Source organism: Ascaphus truei, chromosome 1 (genome assembly GCF_040206685.1).
Source record: "Ascaphus truei isolate aAscTru1 chromosome 1, aAscTru1.hap1, whole genome shotgun sequence".
NCBI classification, from domain to species: Eukaryota; Metazoa; Chordata; class Amphibia; order Anura; family Ascaphidae; genus Ascaphus; species Ascaphus truei.
In genome coordinates, this window is record NC_134483.1 from 200,032,682 (window position 1) to 200,052,486 (window position 19,805).

The 19,805-nt window shown below is 42.1% G+C and overlaps 1 protein-coding gene across 2 annotated transcripts in view; it reads right to left on the reverse strand.

The window, feature by feature from the left end:
- The window catches only part of ADAMTS19 (ADAM metallopeptidase with thrombospondin type 1 motif 19), a 406,770-nt gene that overhangs the window by 341,565 nt on the left and 45,400 nt on the right, over nt 1-19,805 (reverse strand). For both annotated transcript variants that reach the window (XM_075600164.1, XM_075600173.1), the window contains exon 3: nt 3,317-3,479. In XM_075600164.1, coding sequence (XP_075456279.1) covers nt 3,317-3,479 — 163 coding nt within the window. The remainder of the gene's footprint in view (nt 1-3,316; nt 3,480-19,805) is intronic.

Here is a 19,805-nt window from a genome sequence, read left to right on the forward strand (position 1 = left end):
GCTATAACGGGGTTTACCTGTAGTAACCATGATTAACGAAGCACACAAATTGTAATTTAAATAACTTTTTGAAACATGGTTAGCTATAAGTTTTAAAACTATGATTTTTACATTTGAAATAAAATAAATTATCAGTTTTTATTTTATTTTATGTATTTTTTTGTATTCTCTTTTTTAAAATATTTAAATAATATAAACTAAGAAAAAAAACAAAAAAAGGACTGAGGCTCAGTAACAACAACACTGCAGAAGAGCAAAAGCAGCAGTATTCAAAATATGTCAGAGGAACAAAGCCATGAAGGAAGCAGCAGAAACAAATAGCAGATAGCCAACATACAACCAGTGTCAGAAGCTGTGCACACCAGTGTATTGATGATCAAAATAATTCCCTATTTTGTATAATGACAGACCCCAACAGAAAAGAAAGACGTCAAGGAGTGACAGTAAGAATATGTACGTAGACCTGATAAAAATGTTTTATTATTCTAAATTAGGACTGAGCCAATTGCTTTCAGGGTGAGGATGGAGAAAACAAAGGATTTCAATCGCCGTGCACTTGAGGAGGCAGGAGCCACTTGAACAACTTCAGGGGCAGGAGACTCATCTTACATTACGCTTAACCAACATAAGCAACACATTTACTTCTCACAGCAAGGGTGGACTGTGTATCATGCCTGGGCCTGACTTGCCGTGGTGGAGGAGAAGGAGTAGATGACTGATGCCTCCTTCAGTAGGTGGTGGTGGCTCTTGCAAGATGACCTGGAGCCAGATCATTATGTCTGGAGACATCTGATGCAGAAGTACACTGATGCAGCCTCTCCCAAATGTCACAGTGTTTGTTCAGCAAATTTTGAAGGAGACCACTCTTGCCCCTACTCACCCCTGCATGACAAAGCATGCAGTGGACCACCTCAGAGAAGCTCACAGAGCCAGGGCTGGGCAACTGGAAGTTTGCCCACACCATACTGGATGCTCCGCTGGGCAGGTCACTCCATTCCTGTTATGACTGTGAGCTAGGGGAGGAGTCTGGAATGCCAAGAGGTAAAGCCTAGAGACTCACCCACAGATTCTCCAAGTTCCACTGGGGCAATCCCTTGACCACATGGGCTAAAGCTGTTGCAATCTCCTGACTGCTTGTAGGGCTCCCTGCAACCCTGCCCATGCCTGCCTAGGTTTCAACCTCCTGAACACCAACGTCACCATGTTATAAAGCTGCCAGTACCCAAGAAAGATCAGAAGAGCAGCAGAAGCAGCCGTAGCAATGCTGGGCATAGTCGATTCAGGGGGTTCAGCTCAAACCAGATTCAGGGACACAGATTCAAAACCAGTCATGGGCATGGTATTGACTAGAACTAGGCCCTGCTCTGGCAACCTGCATGCACATGCAGCATGTGTGGATGCATCTGCTCCTTACACACTTGTTCAAGCAACAGGTGGTCCTGTGTGCTGGAAGCCTCAACAGTCTCTGTCAGGATACAGATAGAATTAGGTGAGGTCAATAACAATTAGGAAATAGCTGGGGACACGGGTGAAACTGACAATAACTGAGCATCAAACAAACAGTCAAAAGAAGACCCCTACTACCTGCTTCCTCTAAAAAAGTGCTACTTTTCACAACAATCTGTTCCCCTTACACAAGCTGAACAGCTGCAGGAGCAGCCGATTCTTGAGGCATGCTCACAACCGGGGTTGAAGTAGCCAAAGTACTACGGTTACTCGGACGCCTGGTAACAGGAGGAAAATTTCCTTGGTACATAAACCGCTGCTGAGGCCCGCACCTGCACTGAGCCTAAAAATGTTGAACTCATCAGTCTCACTGGAGGGATATGGACAGAGCCCCTTCTGTCCTGGCTGCCATCACTCATAATAATAAAAATTATAATATGTAACAAATGTAAAAATTAAGAGAAAAAAATATTTTAACAAAATAGAAAACAATACAAAATATTCAACAACTTACTGTCTGTCTGTGTGTGTGTCTCCCTCTGTCTCTCCATCTTTCTGTCTCTCTTCCAGTCTCCCTGCATTCCTTCACCAAAACGGTGTGCAGCCAAGACGTGGGAGTGGCATTTTACACCTCCGGTTCAGATTGTTGACGATGGATTAATCTATCTGCGTTTTTGTTTAAATTGCTACGGCAGATTAATCCGCTATACTTTTTTCTTACAATCTGACGTCGGATTAGAAATAATATGCTCCATGGACTGAATTTACGTTAAATCCAACAGTGGATTATTTTAAATCTGAGAAACCAAGCCTCATGAATGGATTGTAAACAATCTGTCAGATTAAAATTGGTACAATGCGAAATTGGAAAAATCCGGGAAAGTGATTTGGACCAATTCCCCCATCTCTAGTATTTAGACTCAAAGTAGCAGTCCTCTTAATGTAATTAAAAAAAAAATTAAATTCACAATCTTAATGGGATGTTCTCTTGAGCTGATCCACATTATTTATATCTACGCAAATCCTCTAGTTCCTGGGAAAAGTACCTTTGTATTTGCAGATGAAATAAAATAAAAAAAAATAAAACAAGAAGCTGCTGAGATTATCTAAAAGAAAGATGGATGTCACGCCCTAATGACATTGCAGCTTTCTATTGGCCCAAAGGAGGGAGGCAGTCTCAGCGACCAATTTAATTTCTCAAAAGGGAAAAACAAGGACAAAGCTATATTTCTCAGGAACAAGGGGTCCCCAGAGCTGAGGATTCACACGGTTCGGCTCCAAAATTCCATCTGCTCAATTTTACGTTCTACAAATAATTGAAGATTAAAAAAAATAAAAAATTTGAATAGAGGGGATTGTTGCTTTAAGTGCATAGGTGATATCAAAATAAAACATGGTTTACAGAGCAAGGAGAAGCTCAGCAAATGATAAGAATGGGCTATTTAAGAATGCAATTAATTATGTATGTCAGGGGATTATTATTGCTACAGGTACAGTGCATGATAGTTTACTTCTTTCAAACTTTTCATCAGCTACAATTGATGCCATTTTAGGTTACTGCTGGTACATTTAGACACATGTTTAATAGAAAAAAAAGATGAACTGAGTTTGGCACTGTGTAGTTTAGTTACTGCCAAATATTCCTAGAAGGGTGTGCTGAAATGTTCTGCAGATTGTGGGTTATCAAAAGAATGACAGTAAAACAAGCTTGTGGTAAGAATCTGGATAATTTAGACATGGTTCATTAACCTATTACAATACTGTATAAAGTTTCCCATTATAAGTCTGAAGCTAACTTTGACCTGGAATTGCACTCTTGAAATGAAGGCATTTTTGTAAGCATCTAAATAGCGTTTAGAAGGGAAAATACCTGCAACTCCACAATATTGAAGACGAGTAGTCTGTTTTTCTGGAGCTTTGTCTTCTGTAGATCTCTTTTGTCTGTAAACACGGTGTGCATGTCCTGCTACAGCCAATGTGCCATTCAGTGGCTCAATATATATGAAGTCTTCATTCATTTGTATAAACCCCATCTATTAGGTAAAAAAGAATTACAATAAATGTCTAAGCAAAATACATTCATGAAAATGTTTAGTTTAGTATCAAGTACTTTCAAGGACATGTTTTCTACTCCTACCATGCTTGCATCTTAATTAGCTACACTTTGGAATATAAAATGTATTTCATGTTCATGCATAAATTATATACTATCAAGAGGTTTTTTTAAGTCAAGACATGAAGAGGGATTTGGCACAGATGACAGTGGCAGAAAATATTGGCAATAGCAAAAACGTGCCATGGTCCAATTAATTACCGGTTCCATTCCATGTAACAGAATAGAGGATAGGCTGACACAGATAAAAGTAGATAGGTATACTACCCTCTAGTAATAGGTGTGTCAGCTGGCGCTCCTACTTCGTGATCAATAAATAAATACAAAGAAAGGGTTACACAGTGACAAATACAAGCATAGTACTAAAGGGTTAATAAAGTAAATAGATAATATATAGTCACAACGTGTGTTCCCAAATACAGAGTCCAGTACCAGATGAAGATGAAGTATGGGTATGCTGCTTCTTTACAACCGGAACTAACCTCAGGACCGGTAGGAACTATAGAAAAAAAACAAAAAAGAGAAAAAAGCGCAAAGCCCATAGAGTAGTAAAGTCTGTTTATAGAATGATAAAAAACGGTTATAAACTCTCACAGAAGAATAAGTAAATTCAGGCACTTCGGTACTTAGAATGACCGCTGGAACAGGAGTAGTCCATTCGTCTGTTGGTTGGGGTGCTCAATGTCTCATCCCTTCTCCTTCACTCGATGGGTGGCGTGTATCCGCTATCCGTTCCAGCGGTCATTCTAAGTACCGAAGTGCCTGAATTTACTTATTCTTCTGTGAGTGTTTATAACCGTTTTTTTACCATTCTATAAACAGACTTTACTACTCTATGGGCTTTGCGCTTTTTTCTCTTTTTTGTCTCGGTTCCATTGCATGCATGAAACAAAAGCATAGAGGAAGTAGTTTATACACTACTTTAATGCTGAAAAATTATCCAAAAATGTATATATCTTTTAATGTGGTGCAGATGGAACTTTTGGCTGCCATCTGCAGGATCCTATCCCAGTCCTCGTCCTCTAATATCTCGCCTAGGTCCGCCTCCCACTGTCTCATGTATGGAAGTTTGGGTTGGTCGTCCGTCTTCGGGCATACCACTTCCCTGTACATTCTAGATGTTAGTCCCCTTGTGTCCGTGTCTCTTGAACAGAGCTGCTCAAAATTTGTTCTCCGGGGCCGAATTGGGGCTTCGTTGTAGAAGGCCCTGATCTGGAGGTATCTAAAAAATTCTGTGTTGGGTAAATTTTTCTCCTCTTTAATGTGATCGAATGTTTTTACGTGTAACCTGCCCTCCAGATCCTTTAAACGGAGATATCCTGCCTGGATCCATTTTGAAAAAATCGCACTATCCACCCCTGGAGCAAAGTTTGGGTTCCCCCAAATGGGAGTCATCAGAGAGTGTAGGGACGTGAGATGGCATTTGAGCTTAACTGCGTCCCAGACCTTCAAGGAGTTAGCCATAGTCCGTAGAGGTGTCTGCATAACGGCCCGACTTTTTTGGGGCAGCCAAATCAGATTCTTAATCTCTATTGGTGAGCAACATTCTTTTTCTAATGCTACCCACCTACGAAGCTTCGGATCGGTGTGCCATTGCACTAACTGGCACAATTGCGCTGCTTTGTAGTAGGCGAACAGACATGGCACCCCCAACCCTCCTCTCAAGGTCGGCCTCCTCAAGATTGCTCTGTTAATTCGTGGGTTTTTCTTATTCCAGATAAATTTTGTTATCAGGGACTGCAGCGAGAGGATATCTTCTCTGATCAGGGGGATCGGGAGGGCCTGGAAAAGGTACAGAACTCGTGGCAGGAGATTCATCTTTACGCTGTGAATGCGGCCTATCCACGAGATACTGCACTCCGCCCATCTCACATTAAAGGAGAATGCATATAAAGTCCTGATGCGGTGGTATTATACACCCGCTAAATTATCCAAATTTGTCAAAGGCTACTCCCCGCTCTGCCCCAAACAGTGCGGGGAGAGAGCAGACTTATTCCATATGCTGTGGTCTTGTACAAAGGTGATCCCGATTTGGGAGGAAATTAAAGATTGGCTTCAAAGACTGCTAGAAGTGGAGATCCCCTTAGACCCGTGGCTATTCCTATTGGGTAGACGAATCAAGGGGCTATCAAACGCCACACACAAATTAATCGCACACCTGGCCACCGCCACCAGATGCGAGATCGCAGCAGTATGGAAACAAGCAGAGATTCCAATTCTCCCAAAGATCAGAAACAGAATTTGGTTTGTGTGCCGGATGGAACAGTTGACGAGTTTGGTCAATGACACCGGCTCAAATTTTCTAAAAGTCTGGGAGCCTTGGTTGGCACAGACAGACATCCCGGGAATAGATATCACCACCATTTTGCAATGATTACCGACAAATGCATTCTCCGATAATGAAAGGGATCCCTGACAACTTAGAGACCGAAAGCCCAAAGTAGCAGAGGGATTCAGGCCACAAGAGATACAAGGAGTCGGAGAGGTTCGGAGGGGTCGCAGTGCGAGCAAAAAGATCAAGGCCACCGGTGCGAGCGGCCTAATTCAATTTAAAGCATAAACACGAAGCCCGTCGGGTAGAGGATCATCGGATCACGCATCGAGCATTCCCACCCTTCACCCCCCCCCCTCCCTTCCTCTCCCCTCCCTCCCTCGTCCGGCTCCATTAGTTAATGGGCGTGTCTCCCCCCCCCCCCGGTTCGTCCTGTGAGTCTAGTTTGTCACATTTTTGGAAGGTTTATATAAAAAAAATGAAGGATTTAAATATGGTGATATATTTGTAGACAATGGATGGTGTTACCATGTAAGATGTATCTCACCCAATAAAACCAAAGTTATAAAAAAAAAAAAAAATGTATATATCTTGATGATTGCTCAGGTAGACAGAAAGAAGCATCACATTTCAGGTCAACGACCCTTCATTGAATGCTAGAAATTGCCAACATGAGATCTGCTGAAGGACTGTTAATCCAAATATTATGTTACTGCATCATTACCCATTCAAGTATTATTTCAATTTTTTTTATATTATAACATTACTGTGGAAACTCTTTTCGCTTTTTTTTTTTGAGTAAACAATTTTTTTAGTGTATGTGCCTAACTCCTCTTTATTTTAAGAGCTTAGAGAACTTCATAGATTCACATCACCCAAGGTTATTGCTATCCATTGCATACAGTACTCAGTAAAAAAACAAATATATGCTCACAATGTCTCTTTAGCCAGGGAAAGGGAGTACTGAAACATCTGGACTGTTAAGCACTTAGAGTAAAATGTAAATCAAGGTCTATGCATTATTTAACTATTATTTGATGAATAGTTAATCGCAGTGTTTGACAAATACTTTAAATTAAAAACTTGTCCTATGGCAAGATGCATTCAAGAATGTGATTTGAAGCATTTAGCAAAGTTGTGTTTTCAGTATCACAATAAAAATAGCCATTAAGAATGGATTAACTGATCTACTGTAGGTCCAGATCCACAAAGATCCGTTACTAATTTAACCAGGGGTTAATTTAAATTAACGCCTCGTTAAGTTCTAACTGGTATCTTCAAAGCTCACTAATGCAGTGTTATGTGCTGTTTTCAGCCGTCACAGACGATTGTTTTAGTATAACGGATGCTTGTGCTAAGGATATACAAAATAGGTGTTCCCCCTGTAACAATGGGAAGGGACTGACCTATCATAGGTAGAATTCCAAGCACTATGTATATCCCCCAAATCTCTCTTCAAATAACATAGGGAGAGACACGTGCTAAAAAATGAGCACACAGAAACTTCGGAGAAATGCAATCAGAATATGCAAAGTATATTTAAGTGACTCACACACCCTAAAAGGATTTCAATAAGACCTATACTGACAAGCCTAGGGGCCTTGTGATGTAGTTGATACTGTCAGGCCTAACAGGATCAGAACCCACAACCTCTGCTAGGCAAGGCAGCAGCTCTAGCATTGAACTAACCCAGATGCTGGAAAGCTCCACTCTCACAGCATACTTTTGAGCTCTACTGCTCACACCTGTAGATTATCATACTCATGGACAGTATTCCCCCGGCTTCCTCCACATACTTTGCACATCCTATTAGAATATCTCCCAGGTGTCTCAAAGCACATTGAACTGGCAAGCAGGAAGTATAAGTTGTCTGCTTTTAAGGAAGCAGAAAGTAGAGTCATGCAGACACACATAAAAATAAGGTCACAGAAATGTACAGTATAATACCGGTGCTCCTTGCTGAAAAGAGAAATCCTGCAGAGTCCTAAGAAAAAGTATTGCAGAAAGAGGAATAGCATTGGTACAATGGTCTTAAATGCAAACATGTATTTAATAAGCCATAAAGGCCAACGTTTGGCTGCAATACCTGCTGGATCAAGCCCTATTGGCTAGGACTCCCCACGTGAGCAGCCCCTCCCACTAAGCACTATGGCCATGTAGTCCCGTGCGGCGTCATACGGAGCCACCTAAGATGGCCACCACACTTAGCATCCACTGCACATACGTGCCTGCTATTCTGTGCATGCGCAACATCTAAGATGTGGCCCCCACATTCCTGGACCAGCGTGGAGCTCTGGCGGCACAAAAGGGCAGTTTCCCCCTCATCAGAGGTAAGGAGGGGGACTCTGCTCCATACTCCCCCTGGTGGAGAATCCAACGCCCCCGCTTGGGGAAAGCCTACAAAACTTTTATATAATGAAAAATACATATCCTACACATACAACTTAATTGTACAATAGGTATCTAAACACGATTAAACAGTTCAGTGAGCATGGTCATAACAGAGGAAAACCTGCTCCAAGACAGCTGCTGAGACTCATAGTGAAGTGCCTCTAATTCACCATTCTCATTGGAAGGCGTCTCACTCTTTGACTCCTAGGAGTCTCTTCTTCAACGTCTTCATTGGCTTGAGGCTCTGGCCCTCTCATAAGGTGTGAAATTGGAGCTACATAGTCTCTATTAGGTACAATGCACAGACTTCTTGGATCGAGTGGTCAGCTTGTTGAAGCTGCTGGGGAGGGTAGATAGGGAGCAGGGCCATTACCTGCTGCTTCTTCTGGTGGTGTCCACCAGTCTCCATTTGTGTCAGTGGAGGTTCCTTCCAAAGGATCCTGAGTATTTTCTGTTACTGCATCCGGAGTTTCACTGGTCTCATCTGACTCACTTTCTGGCACTACTGAAGCTGACTCAGGTTCGCTTTCCCCCACTTGAGGAATAGGTAGCAGGTGATTACTATGCCAGACCCTACTCTTCCATCGGCATCGTAGGGAGGACTATCATCTGTGACTCTACCTCAAAGAGATCTTCTTGACAGCAGTCTGCTAGCTTATGCTTCCCTGGTACTGTATCTCTAGATTTCGCAGGACAACTGCATGTCCGGGTCGAAGTTCCCGATGATGAACCTTATGGTCATACCTCCGCTTGTTATTTTCGTTCAGTTTGGCGGTGGATTTCTCCGCCAACTGATATGCTCTATGGAGGTTATCCTTGAGTCGTCTCACATTCTTGTAGTGTGTCATCTTTGGTACTCTGTCAGTGGATACTCGAAGACGAATGTCCACAGGCAGTCGCGCCTCCCAGCCGAACATCATGAAATAAGGTGCATAGCTCGTACAGTAGATTCATGCCTGGTACAATTGTAGGCATGTACCAACGGCTCAACATGCTTGCTCTACTCGGCCTTCTCGGAACCCTTCAGAGTGCCTAGCATATCTAGTAGAGTTCAGTTGAACCTTTGTGACAGGGTGTCTCCTTCAGGGTGGTAGGAAGTTGTGCAGACTTCTCAATATTGAGCAAGTTTAGGATCTCCTTGATCAACTTGCTCTCGAAGTCTCTCCTTTGATCAGAGTGCATCCGATTAGTTAATCCGTAATGGATGAAGTACTTTTCCCACAGTACTTTGGCTACTGTGAGTGCTGGTAGGGAATGCTTGGGCATATTGGGTGTAGTGGTCGGTGACTACCAGGGTGTTCCGAATACGCTTTGAGTCTGCCTCTATGCAGAGGAAGTCCATGCAGACTACAGTAGGTCCATGAGGCCAGAGCTCTTTAAGTGGTCCATTGGGGCTGCGTGTGTAGGCAGTGTTTTTCGCTGTATGCACAGCAGACACTCCGACAATGGCGCTCCACTGATTCCTGCATCTTGGGCCAGAAGAACCTGTCTCTTACTAGGCCGAAGGTTTTGTCCACTCCCAGGTGTCCGTGATCATCATGCAGAGATCGTAGGACAGTGTACTGCAAGCATCTGGGCAGGACGAGTTGTTTCCTATCGGGATGGTTATGATAGGGGACAACCCGGTAGAGAAGGCCATGATCCATGCAAAACTTGTCCCATTCCCTCATAATAACAGCGACCATGTCGGTATGAGCACGCTTCACTATGAAGGGGTGTTTTGCTGAATGGCCAAGCTTATGGCTCTAGCCACCGGGTCTCGCATCTGGGGTATCACCAACTCTTTCCATCTCATGATGTTATCTTGTGTGATGGACATGCCTTCGGGGTGGCAGTATGCTTCAGGAAGTGCCTTTGACTGACATCCCAATGAGTCTACCACAGTTCGGAGAAAGCAATCATATCCTCCACTATTACTATAAGAACTATCCGAAACCTTCTTGAGCAGAGATTCTATGGTATTCCTCCTTGAATATGGGAGTTGAAGCAATGGTTGCTTTGGGTCGCATTGAAGCCAGCGTTAGGAGCTGATTTCCTAGGCATCGAGGGGGTCTGTCGTGGAGGACCTTGGGGGGGTATTATCCTCAGGATTCTCTTTCGTACTAGGCATTTTGGAGGGGGTTGCTTTGTTCTCCCCCTTAGAAAATTTGTGAGATGTCTTGGGTGTATGGAAATGTAACTGAACCTCTTGCTTCCTTATGTAGCTCATTAATTCCTGGATGCTGGGGGTGTCGTGGCCAGAGGAGCGCCTCACATCATGAGGGCTATAGAGTGCGAGGGTAGAGATCCTTTCATGAGCTGTTTGAATCTGTACTCATTGAATACAGTGGCAGGGATAACTTTCTTGGAGAGTAATCACCATAAGGACAGTTGTAAGAGTTGAAAAAATGTGGACAGCTCTTCTCCCTCTTCTGGCAGAGAGCACAATACTAGGGCAAAAGTTTATCCTTGTCATCCTCGGCAGTGTTAGCCTGGGCGAGGAGTTCGACCAACTCATGGGCGTAGCTTCCCCCTTGGTCTCGCAGTGCCTCTTTACTTTTTGACTACTTGCTACCTCTTTACGGCTTCAGAACAGGACAATTTATCGAGTACGTGCCTGGAATGTCCCCTCCATGCTCCAAACTCTTCTTCTCCGATGGAAGTGGGTAATATACAGGAGAAGGTGTTGAGCTTGCGGTAGTTATGAGACTGCGAGGACTGAGCTAGGCCGTCCACCAGTTGTAGTGTTGCCACCAAATCCGAGTCTCTGGTCGACCGGTGACTAGGACAGTCATACTGGCAGCTATGGACTGACTCCAGCTAGCTTCGTTCCTCTTGGGGATATAGGAGTGGTGTGGAAGTTCAGCCTAATAAGGTACCTCTTGTGTGGGTCACAGACTGAAAGTTACCATTGGTATGTGTAGATCTGGGTATATCAATGTGCAACCCGTGGGTAGGGGTTCCAGGAAATTCAGGGCCCAGGGGCCATCTTCTACACATAATTCATTGCCCATGGCAACTACCACTATACTCCAACGGTATATAGGGTCTCACTTTCGTCCTAGGCCCAGGCTCCGGCTAAACCGGGGAACCGCCATAACGAGGTGCAGACAACCCATGGGGGTTTACTAGCCGGGACGTCCCCCACCACGACTAATGGCATGGAGGTTCTTGAAACACCACAGCCCACTGGTGGACCTCTTGCTTGGAGGGCACAAACATGGTTCCCTAAATTTTGGTCTACTCTCTCGGGCACCCCAGGTCTGAATCTCAGCAGCGCCTCCAAATGTAGCCCCTTTCCCTATGACTAAGGGAACAATGCGTGCTGCTGTACCTGTTGGCACACAGGAGGCCTAAGCCTCCACTTCTGGGAGCCTGGGGTGATCTCTCACTCTCTGTTCACCTTCACCTGTTCACCTTCACCTATGAGAGATTCCAGCAGTGTGGGATGGTCCCACATAGGACTCAATGACCACTATACACTGTGTATAATTTAACGTCTTTACTGTAACACACTATAACAATACACTCCTACAATACAATACACAAAACGATACCCAAACATAATACCCAACACCCCGGTGTGATGCCCCCAAAGTACTGAGGGAGCCCTAGGCACCTAAACACCGGTATCCTTAGAACAGTCCCACCCAAAGTATGAGGTAGCGCCACCCCTGTGTAAATCGTTGGTGCACTTAATACCTCCCTGGGCACTCCTGTACCCAGGTACCGCTGATGAATCAAAGGGGGTCCCACTTCGCTGGGTCTCCAACATCAATCCCCTCACACCTTAGGGTCCTGATCTGCCTCGTAGGTGAGCTCCAGCAGGAGTGTCTCACATAACGTCTATGTGGCTTGTGGCCTGGTCCCAGACCGCAGGGCACCATGTGGCCATCCCGGCAACAGCACTATGGTACACTAAGGGGAAGTGTCCCTATCTGGGGCCGTCCCTGTAACACTTTACTGAAGTAACTCAGGCACTGCTTCCTGGATACAACCTATCCTCTTCCTGTCCTCAATCTGACTGACATGTGTGTTCTCCGCTGCGGAGGATATCCTGCTTTTCTTGCTGGATCAAGCCCAATTAGAAAAATTCTGAATAAGTATGGTTTGTTTGGAAGGGTTGCCAGGAGAAAGCCTCTTCTCTCTAAAAAGAACATTGCAGCATGGCTTAGGTTTGCAAAGTTGCATCTGAACAAACCACAAGACTTCTGGCACAATGTCCTTAGGACAGACGAGACCAAAGTGGAGATGTTTGGCCATAATACACAGTGCCACGTTTGGCGAAAACCAAACACAGCATATCAGCACAAACACCTCATACCAACTGTCAAGCACGGTGGTGGAGGGGTGTTGATATGGACTTGTTTTGCATCCACAGGACCTGGGAACCTTGCAGTCATTGAGTCGACCTTGAACTCCTCTGTATACCAAAGTATTCTAGAGTCAAATATGTGGCTATCTGTCCGACAGATAAAGCTTGGCTGGAATTGGGTCATGCAACAGGACAATGATCCCAAGCACACAAGCAAATCTACAACAGAATGGCTGAAAAAGAAAAGAATCAAGGTGTTGCAATGGCCCAGTCAAAGTCCAGACCTCAACCCGATTGAAATGCTGTGGCTGGACCTTAAGAGAGCTGTGCATTAACAAATGCCCAGAAACCTCAATGAACTGAAGCAACGTTGTAAAGAAGAGTGGGACAAAATTCCTCTCCCACGATGTGAGAGACTGATAAAGTCATACAGAAAACTTGAATTACTTCAAGTTATTGCTGCTAAAGGTGGTTTTACAGGTTATTGAATCATAAGGTATACTTAGTTTTTCACACATAGCTTCTCCATTTTGGCTTTATTTTTGTTAAATAAATCATGACAAAGTGTAATATGTCATGTGTTGTTGTTCATCTGAGGTTGTATTTACCTAATTTTAAAACCTGCTAATGAACAGATGATTATTATTATGTCCTGTTATGTAAAACCATAGAATTCAAAGAGGGTGTACTTTCTTTTTCACACAACTGTATCTTCCTGCCTGAGACTACAATCTATCAGGGGAGGGGAAGTAAGTTCTCCTGTAGGGATTGACCCCACATCCCTGGGGCCTGCAAGAGATGGAGGTGCTGTCACCATGAGAAAGAATCAGTTACTGCCCCAGAAGCCTGTCCTGTTCTCCTCCACAACACTCTAAAAATTGGAGGGGGGAGGAGGAGGGGGGGAGGAGGAGGGGGGGAGGAAGGGTGGGGGCGGAGGAAGTAGGGAAGGTAAAAACTGTCGCTTCAGCCTTATGAAAATATAGATATCACAACACAAATGTGCAAAAGGGAGTAAGGGGTAATGGTAGAAACAAGAAAAAACAATCCCTATTACAAGCACTCAGTGTATTTCAGTTGATATGATTATATGTTTAAAATCAAATTTTAATGATATTAAAGTAAAAAAATATGTATAACAAAGTGAATAAATCACTATGGTGACCAGACACATACAACAAGACAAACACTGTGTACATAAATATAAAAAACTGAAACCCAGGGTGTAACTAAATATTGAGTACAAATACTCTAGCTGGTGAGAAGGACCAACATAGGTCACAGTAAATTATTACTAGCCCTTGGGTACAGCACTAATAGTGTGAGTTAAAAGAAACCTGTATATAGTGAACAGGTAATGTGAAGACTGAAAATATAAATATTTTATTATAAGTCAAACACTTGTTCCTCCAAAAAATCTATCATTACTAAATGTAATAGCTACTCTATAAAAGCACACAAAATAGTGTATAATGCCTAGAGGCACGGATCTGGGTCCATATCAATTTATAGCCCCTAGTAACACCTGAATTAGCAAAATACTACATTAAAAATGTACTTGTAGAATGACTAAAAGAGAGCCCACAAAATGTGTTTAAATAGCTCAGAGGCACGGATCGAATCTGTATCAAATTATAGCCTCCTAAATAAACATATAATCATTAACAAGCAGGTAAGTAGCTATCACACATAATATACGTGCAATCAGGAACAGGGGTATCGCAAGCAGGTAGGGTAGCTTGTGCAGGTAGCAGAGAGTGTGTAAATCAGCACATAATAGCTGCATATAATGCCAGATACAAAGGTAAAACAACACTCTGCAATAAGTCTAAAGAACACAGCCTAACATGTTACCTCTGATAACCTTGTGCAGTGGTGTTAGGCATATCCCTTAACACAATGCGTGGATAGTGCAGCAAGTGTACCAAAGTAAAAGCATATAGCAAGTTAAGTGTTTCAGACCTGCATCTCGGCGACTTGTAAGTCCTACCAGCACTCCGATGTGATCAGCCCCTTGCTGCTGCGTACCAACGTCATGACGTCAGTCTAGTCCTGCCTCCCACCTGACGTACGTTTCGCAGAGGCACTTTGTCAAAGGTGGTTATATAAAACCATAGAATTCAAAGAGGGTGTATTTTCTTTTTCACACAACTGTATCTTCCTGCCTCAGACTATAATCTATCAGGGGGTGGGGAAGTAAGTTCTCCTGTAGGGATTGTCCCCACATCCCTGGGGCCTGCAAGAGATGGAGGCGCTGTCACCGTGAGAAAGAATCAGTTACTGCCCCAGAAGCCTGTCCTGTTCTCCTCCACAACACCGCAGGAGACTCAGATCAACTGTGAGGAATCAGGTATGAACCACACCACACCGTGCAGCAGTGAAATCTCCCAGAGGGTGGGGGAACATGTGTTACATATGATTCACAGTGCCTTGCTCAACATCCTACCTGTGACAAAAAGTTAGGCTACAATACAATGCATACTGGTTTTGTAAAGGGGTGGTTTCACACCCAGTCCTATTATAACTAAAAGAAATGTGTTCAGCCACCATATTGGTGTTGCAGTAATTGGTGATAAGTCATGAATCTATTTTAAAAAATCATAATTTCAATTTTTAACAGTACACTGCTCTAGTGAAGAAGAAGGCAGTGCCACATCATGCTGCATCTTTTGACATGTGACCAAGTAGCGGTACAATACAGTAACACTATTCTCAGCAATACAATGTCCGCTGCTAATTTCCTGCTTCGGATATTAAGACAGCGGATTTTTCATGCCATGAGATTCAGACTGCTGCTTCCTATCATGTTTTGTTTTAATAAGAAATTATTGACTACTATCTATTCGTAGGGGTTACAGTTGATTTTTTTTACATAGACCACATGTTTTAAAGCTGTGCCACTCATCTAGTTATTTTCGTTAAGAAAACCAGCTCCACTTACTGAATGTACTTGTATCTCTTAAAGAGATTAAGAACTATTAAGTAAAGTGTCGTTTTTAACTTAAGTGTTGGACATCGTAATATTTTAAGATTACTTTGCAGTAGGGGATCCTTAAAGTCAAATAGCCTATGGAAAAAAATACAGAATCTTTGGGAAGTAATGGAGTCTTGATTTGAATTCTTTGTTGATTTAGACGTGTCCTGTGTTGATTATTTCATAGCTTTTTTTGCTGTGCTTATACTTCAGGATAGCTTAGATAAGATCTACAAATACACCTATTTTCTGTCTTTTAATGCAAACAAAATGTGACTTCCGTGATGGTACTATGGTAATCTGCAAATATGTTGTAGATTGGTTCAAAAATGTTCCTTGATATGTTTAAAGAAACTTGTGCAAACAGAAAAAGCTTACTTGAATGCTATTTACTAATTGACAAGGCCACAAAATGAGTACATTTCTCTTGCAAATAATGTGAAACTCAATAGCTTTAACATTTGACAAATGTTGCAAAGTTTTATAAATATTAACAAATTTGGGGTGTAACTTGCTCTGTGACTAAGATACTGTATTTGAATTTGATTTTTGCTTTGAAAGTTTATGGCTGCCAGCTATTTATACCAGATTCCAATATTCAACATTTTCCTGAGATTACAGATGTGCACAAATATTTTACATATCCCTTACTTATCATGCCTGTTTTTGTTTGACCATTTCATTTTAAAATACACACAAAACTTCACCTAGTGCATTTTATTGTCTATAAATTAGAAAATAAATCAAAACATGATGCACAGAAACATATGTGTGACAGACTGTTTATCGATAAATAGTTAGAGGCACAATTCCTGTATCTTCATATATCAAAAGCATACAAGTTGTATCACCAGAGTATAAACCTGACAGTGATCAAGTTAAAGTAACCATTGAGCCTAAGGGCTCTTGAGGAAATGAGCACTAAGCCAAAACATTATTTATTTAATGCAATTAAACTCAGGCTTGATTGTTGAAGCATGTTACGACTTTTCAAAAATAGCGAATGCACCAAAATAACTTTTTATACTATTATGTCCCTACCTATCCAAGCTAAAAAGTCAAAATCAGAGCAATAAACTCTACAATTTGCACACTGCACAGAATTGCGTAGCTGGAACTGAATGAAGTCGGCAAAGTCCTTGTTTGCATGTTTTGTTTATGTGCGATTTGAGGATTAATTAGCACAGTGAGAAGCAAATATTTGCGAAAACACCCATTTGGGCCGAAAAAATACTAGCAAAGTTTAATGAATACATAAAATAGTTAAAGATGTAGCTGGCTGGCATCATTGTTCCCATAGAATATAAAACATATCCTGTAATCATGCTAAATATCATAGTAATATTTAAGGTTATGTTATGGTGAGTAGTTTTGCCACCTGGCATTAATTAGATCACCCATGAAAGTCTTTACTAAACTGTTTAAAGCACAATAAGCATTAGAAACATGACTCACTGTGTATTGTTTCATTAAGTGAAACTAACTGCAATGTTGTATTAGAAATCCATCCCTTGAATAATATGCAAGCTGGTAATGTGTCACATAAATCTTAGGAAGAAAAAAATCCTCTCTTAGATGCAAATAAAATCATGGAACAACTGATCCAATTTGGCAGCATTTGCTGATTTGAATACTGTACATCCTCAAGGCTGATAGTATAAGGTAGTAAACAAAATGGTGGAAGAGATTTTTGGAGATGCTAAAGCTGTCTCAATCGTAGGGCCAGATGCACAAAGCCCAGCATTACCCTAACGTTAAAACTAACTGTTTATCTCCAATAACATAAACCTAAGCCATGTTTTCTCCCATGAAGAGCATGAGCGTTAACTACAGTGGACATACAGTAATAATGACATGCAAATGATATGCTAATGAAGTGTTAAGAGAACATCGCATATCCACAAAGTCTGTTAAGGTTAACACAGGGACTTAAAATTCTGTTATTTAAGTTTCACCTAAACTTGATGTTATACCTATCCAGACACAGAAATAGGGTTTGGTGAATCACCACAGTTCGACATAATTTACAGTATATCACAGTGTATTTCACTGCATCATTTCCTTCTCATCTCTCTCCACTTCATCAAAAGCCCTAATTTGGGATCTGGATAGGAGAAATGCCATGACTGGCATAACTCCACATTATTGGAAGATAACACAATGTTATGCTACAATAACATGACATTAAGCCTATGCTAAAGAGATATAGTTTGGATGTTGTTTTTGCATATACTTATATTTGAGGATACCATGTTTTCTCAGAGAATATACCGTCTGTTCCTATTTTAGGTAACACCATGTAATGAGTACTGATTTAACTGACCTTTGCGGGTTTAGCCTGTTTTTATGATACATTTTGTTAAAAAAATATCTTTGTCAACCCCATAGATCCCAATTACAACCATCTGGAAGGCTCAAAAGGCAGACTTAAGAGGCTTTCTAATTGGGGTGGCCAGCCATAGGAAAAAAGCCAGAACCCAGAGGACCTCAACGCTAACAGGCAAATTATCAAAACTTGAGGAAAAACATAAAAGTGACAGCAGTCCAAGCACCCTAGAAGAGATTATCCAACTAAGTGGGGCACTAAACTATACTTGACAGACATGCAGAGAAAGCAATATGGTGGACAAGACAAAAGTTTTACCAGAAATGCAATAAGAGTGACAGACTTTTAGCCAGACGCTTAAAGGACAAAAAAAAAAAGCCAGTACACCAAATATTATGCAAAAATGGCCTCCTCTTCTTTGATCCCAAAGAAATCCTTTTGGAAATCTTCTGCTACTCTCAGGCACTATACGGTGGTAAGTAAACTCCCAATTCCCCAAACTAAAAGTCACAAGATTAACACCTTCTTAGAGACATGGGCCTTACCACAACTGGACAAGAGCAAGGTGGGCAAGCTTAACCAACCTATCTCAGTAGAGGAGATCATAGAGACTTTATAAGATGTAAAGTCTTTAAAAGCACAACTTCACAAACAAATATAAAAAGTTTGGGCCCTTACCTCACCAAACGTTTCAATCACATCTTGAAAAAGGGATGGTTTTCAGAGACTATGCTGGCAGCAAACATTATAGTAATTAATAAGAAGGTAAAGACTTGTGTGGATTCTCTAATTACAGGCCAATCTCACTCATAAACACAGACATAAACTGGTATTCTGGCCATGCTTCTCTCTCTCGATGCAGAAAAACCCTTTGACCAGGTGGACTGGCAGTACATGTTCTCTACTCTCCGGACATTTGGCCTGAATGAACATTTTCTGAGAGGAATTTAAACTCTCTATAAGGCCCCAGAGGCTAGTTTACAACGCATGGGCCTTTTGTCAGATTCAATCCCCATCCATAATGGCACAAATCAGGGATGCCTCCTCTTCCCACACCTGTTTGCCCTTGCAACAGAACCCTCGCCATGCTCTATAAGAAAGCATTCTGACATCCATGCAATAACCCAACCCAATCCCAAAACAAAATATTGCTATTTGCAAAAAAACATCCTTTTGACCCTGTCCAAACCAATGCAGTCCCTCCAGAACCTATTCGACACAATTTCCCGCTATGGCTCATTGTCAATCACACAAAATATATGGCTCTCAGCCTTTTTATACCACAAGTCACCAATAAACTGGTCTCCCTTATTTTTGAACTAAACTTGGAAAGGCACGATATTCTATTCCTGCAGATTAGCCTTAAAAACTCATACAACTCCTTATACAAGTCTAACTTCCCAAAACTCAAAGATCCTAAAAAAAAAAGACCTGGAATATTGTATTTCCTGACTTGGTAGGGTATGTTCTGTGAGAATTCATCTCATTCCAAGGATCCCAATCCCCATACAACTACAGGACATTAAAGCCCTACAAATAGCTATATCAACGTTTGTTTGGGGCCATAAGCAGCACAGAGCCTGACCCCCTGAGATTCCAAGGGAATATGGGGATTGGGAGTGTAGGGAGGGGAGGGAGTGTAGGGAGGGGAGTGAGGGAGGGAGGGGAGAGAGGCAGGGAGGGAGGGGGATCAGCCTCACCGACTTAATTTAATATTACTGTGCATCACAATACACCCACCTGGTACTTTGACAAGCTCCAAGAGGAGAACAGGTCTGGGTAGACATAGAGAGGGATAATGTGTGGCCATCCCAACTAAATACAATAATGTGGCTCCCTAAGCCGCACAGAGAATCCACACATACACCACTCCCATGGTTCTTCCCTCATTTAAATTATTGGACACCCGGAAATTCAAACATAATTTAACTATAAACAACTCGTCACTAGTAGCCCTATTCGGTAATCCAGAATTTAAACCTGGGCTTATCC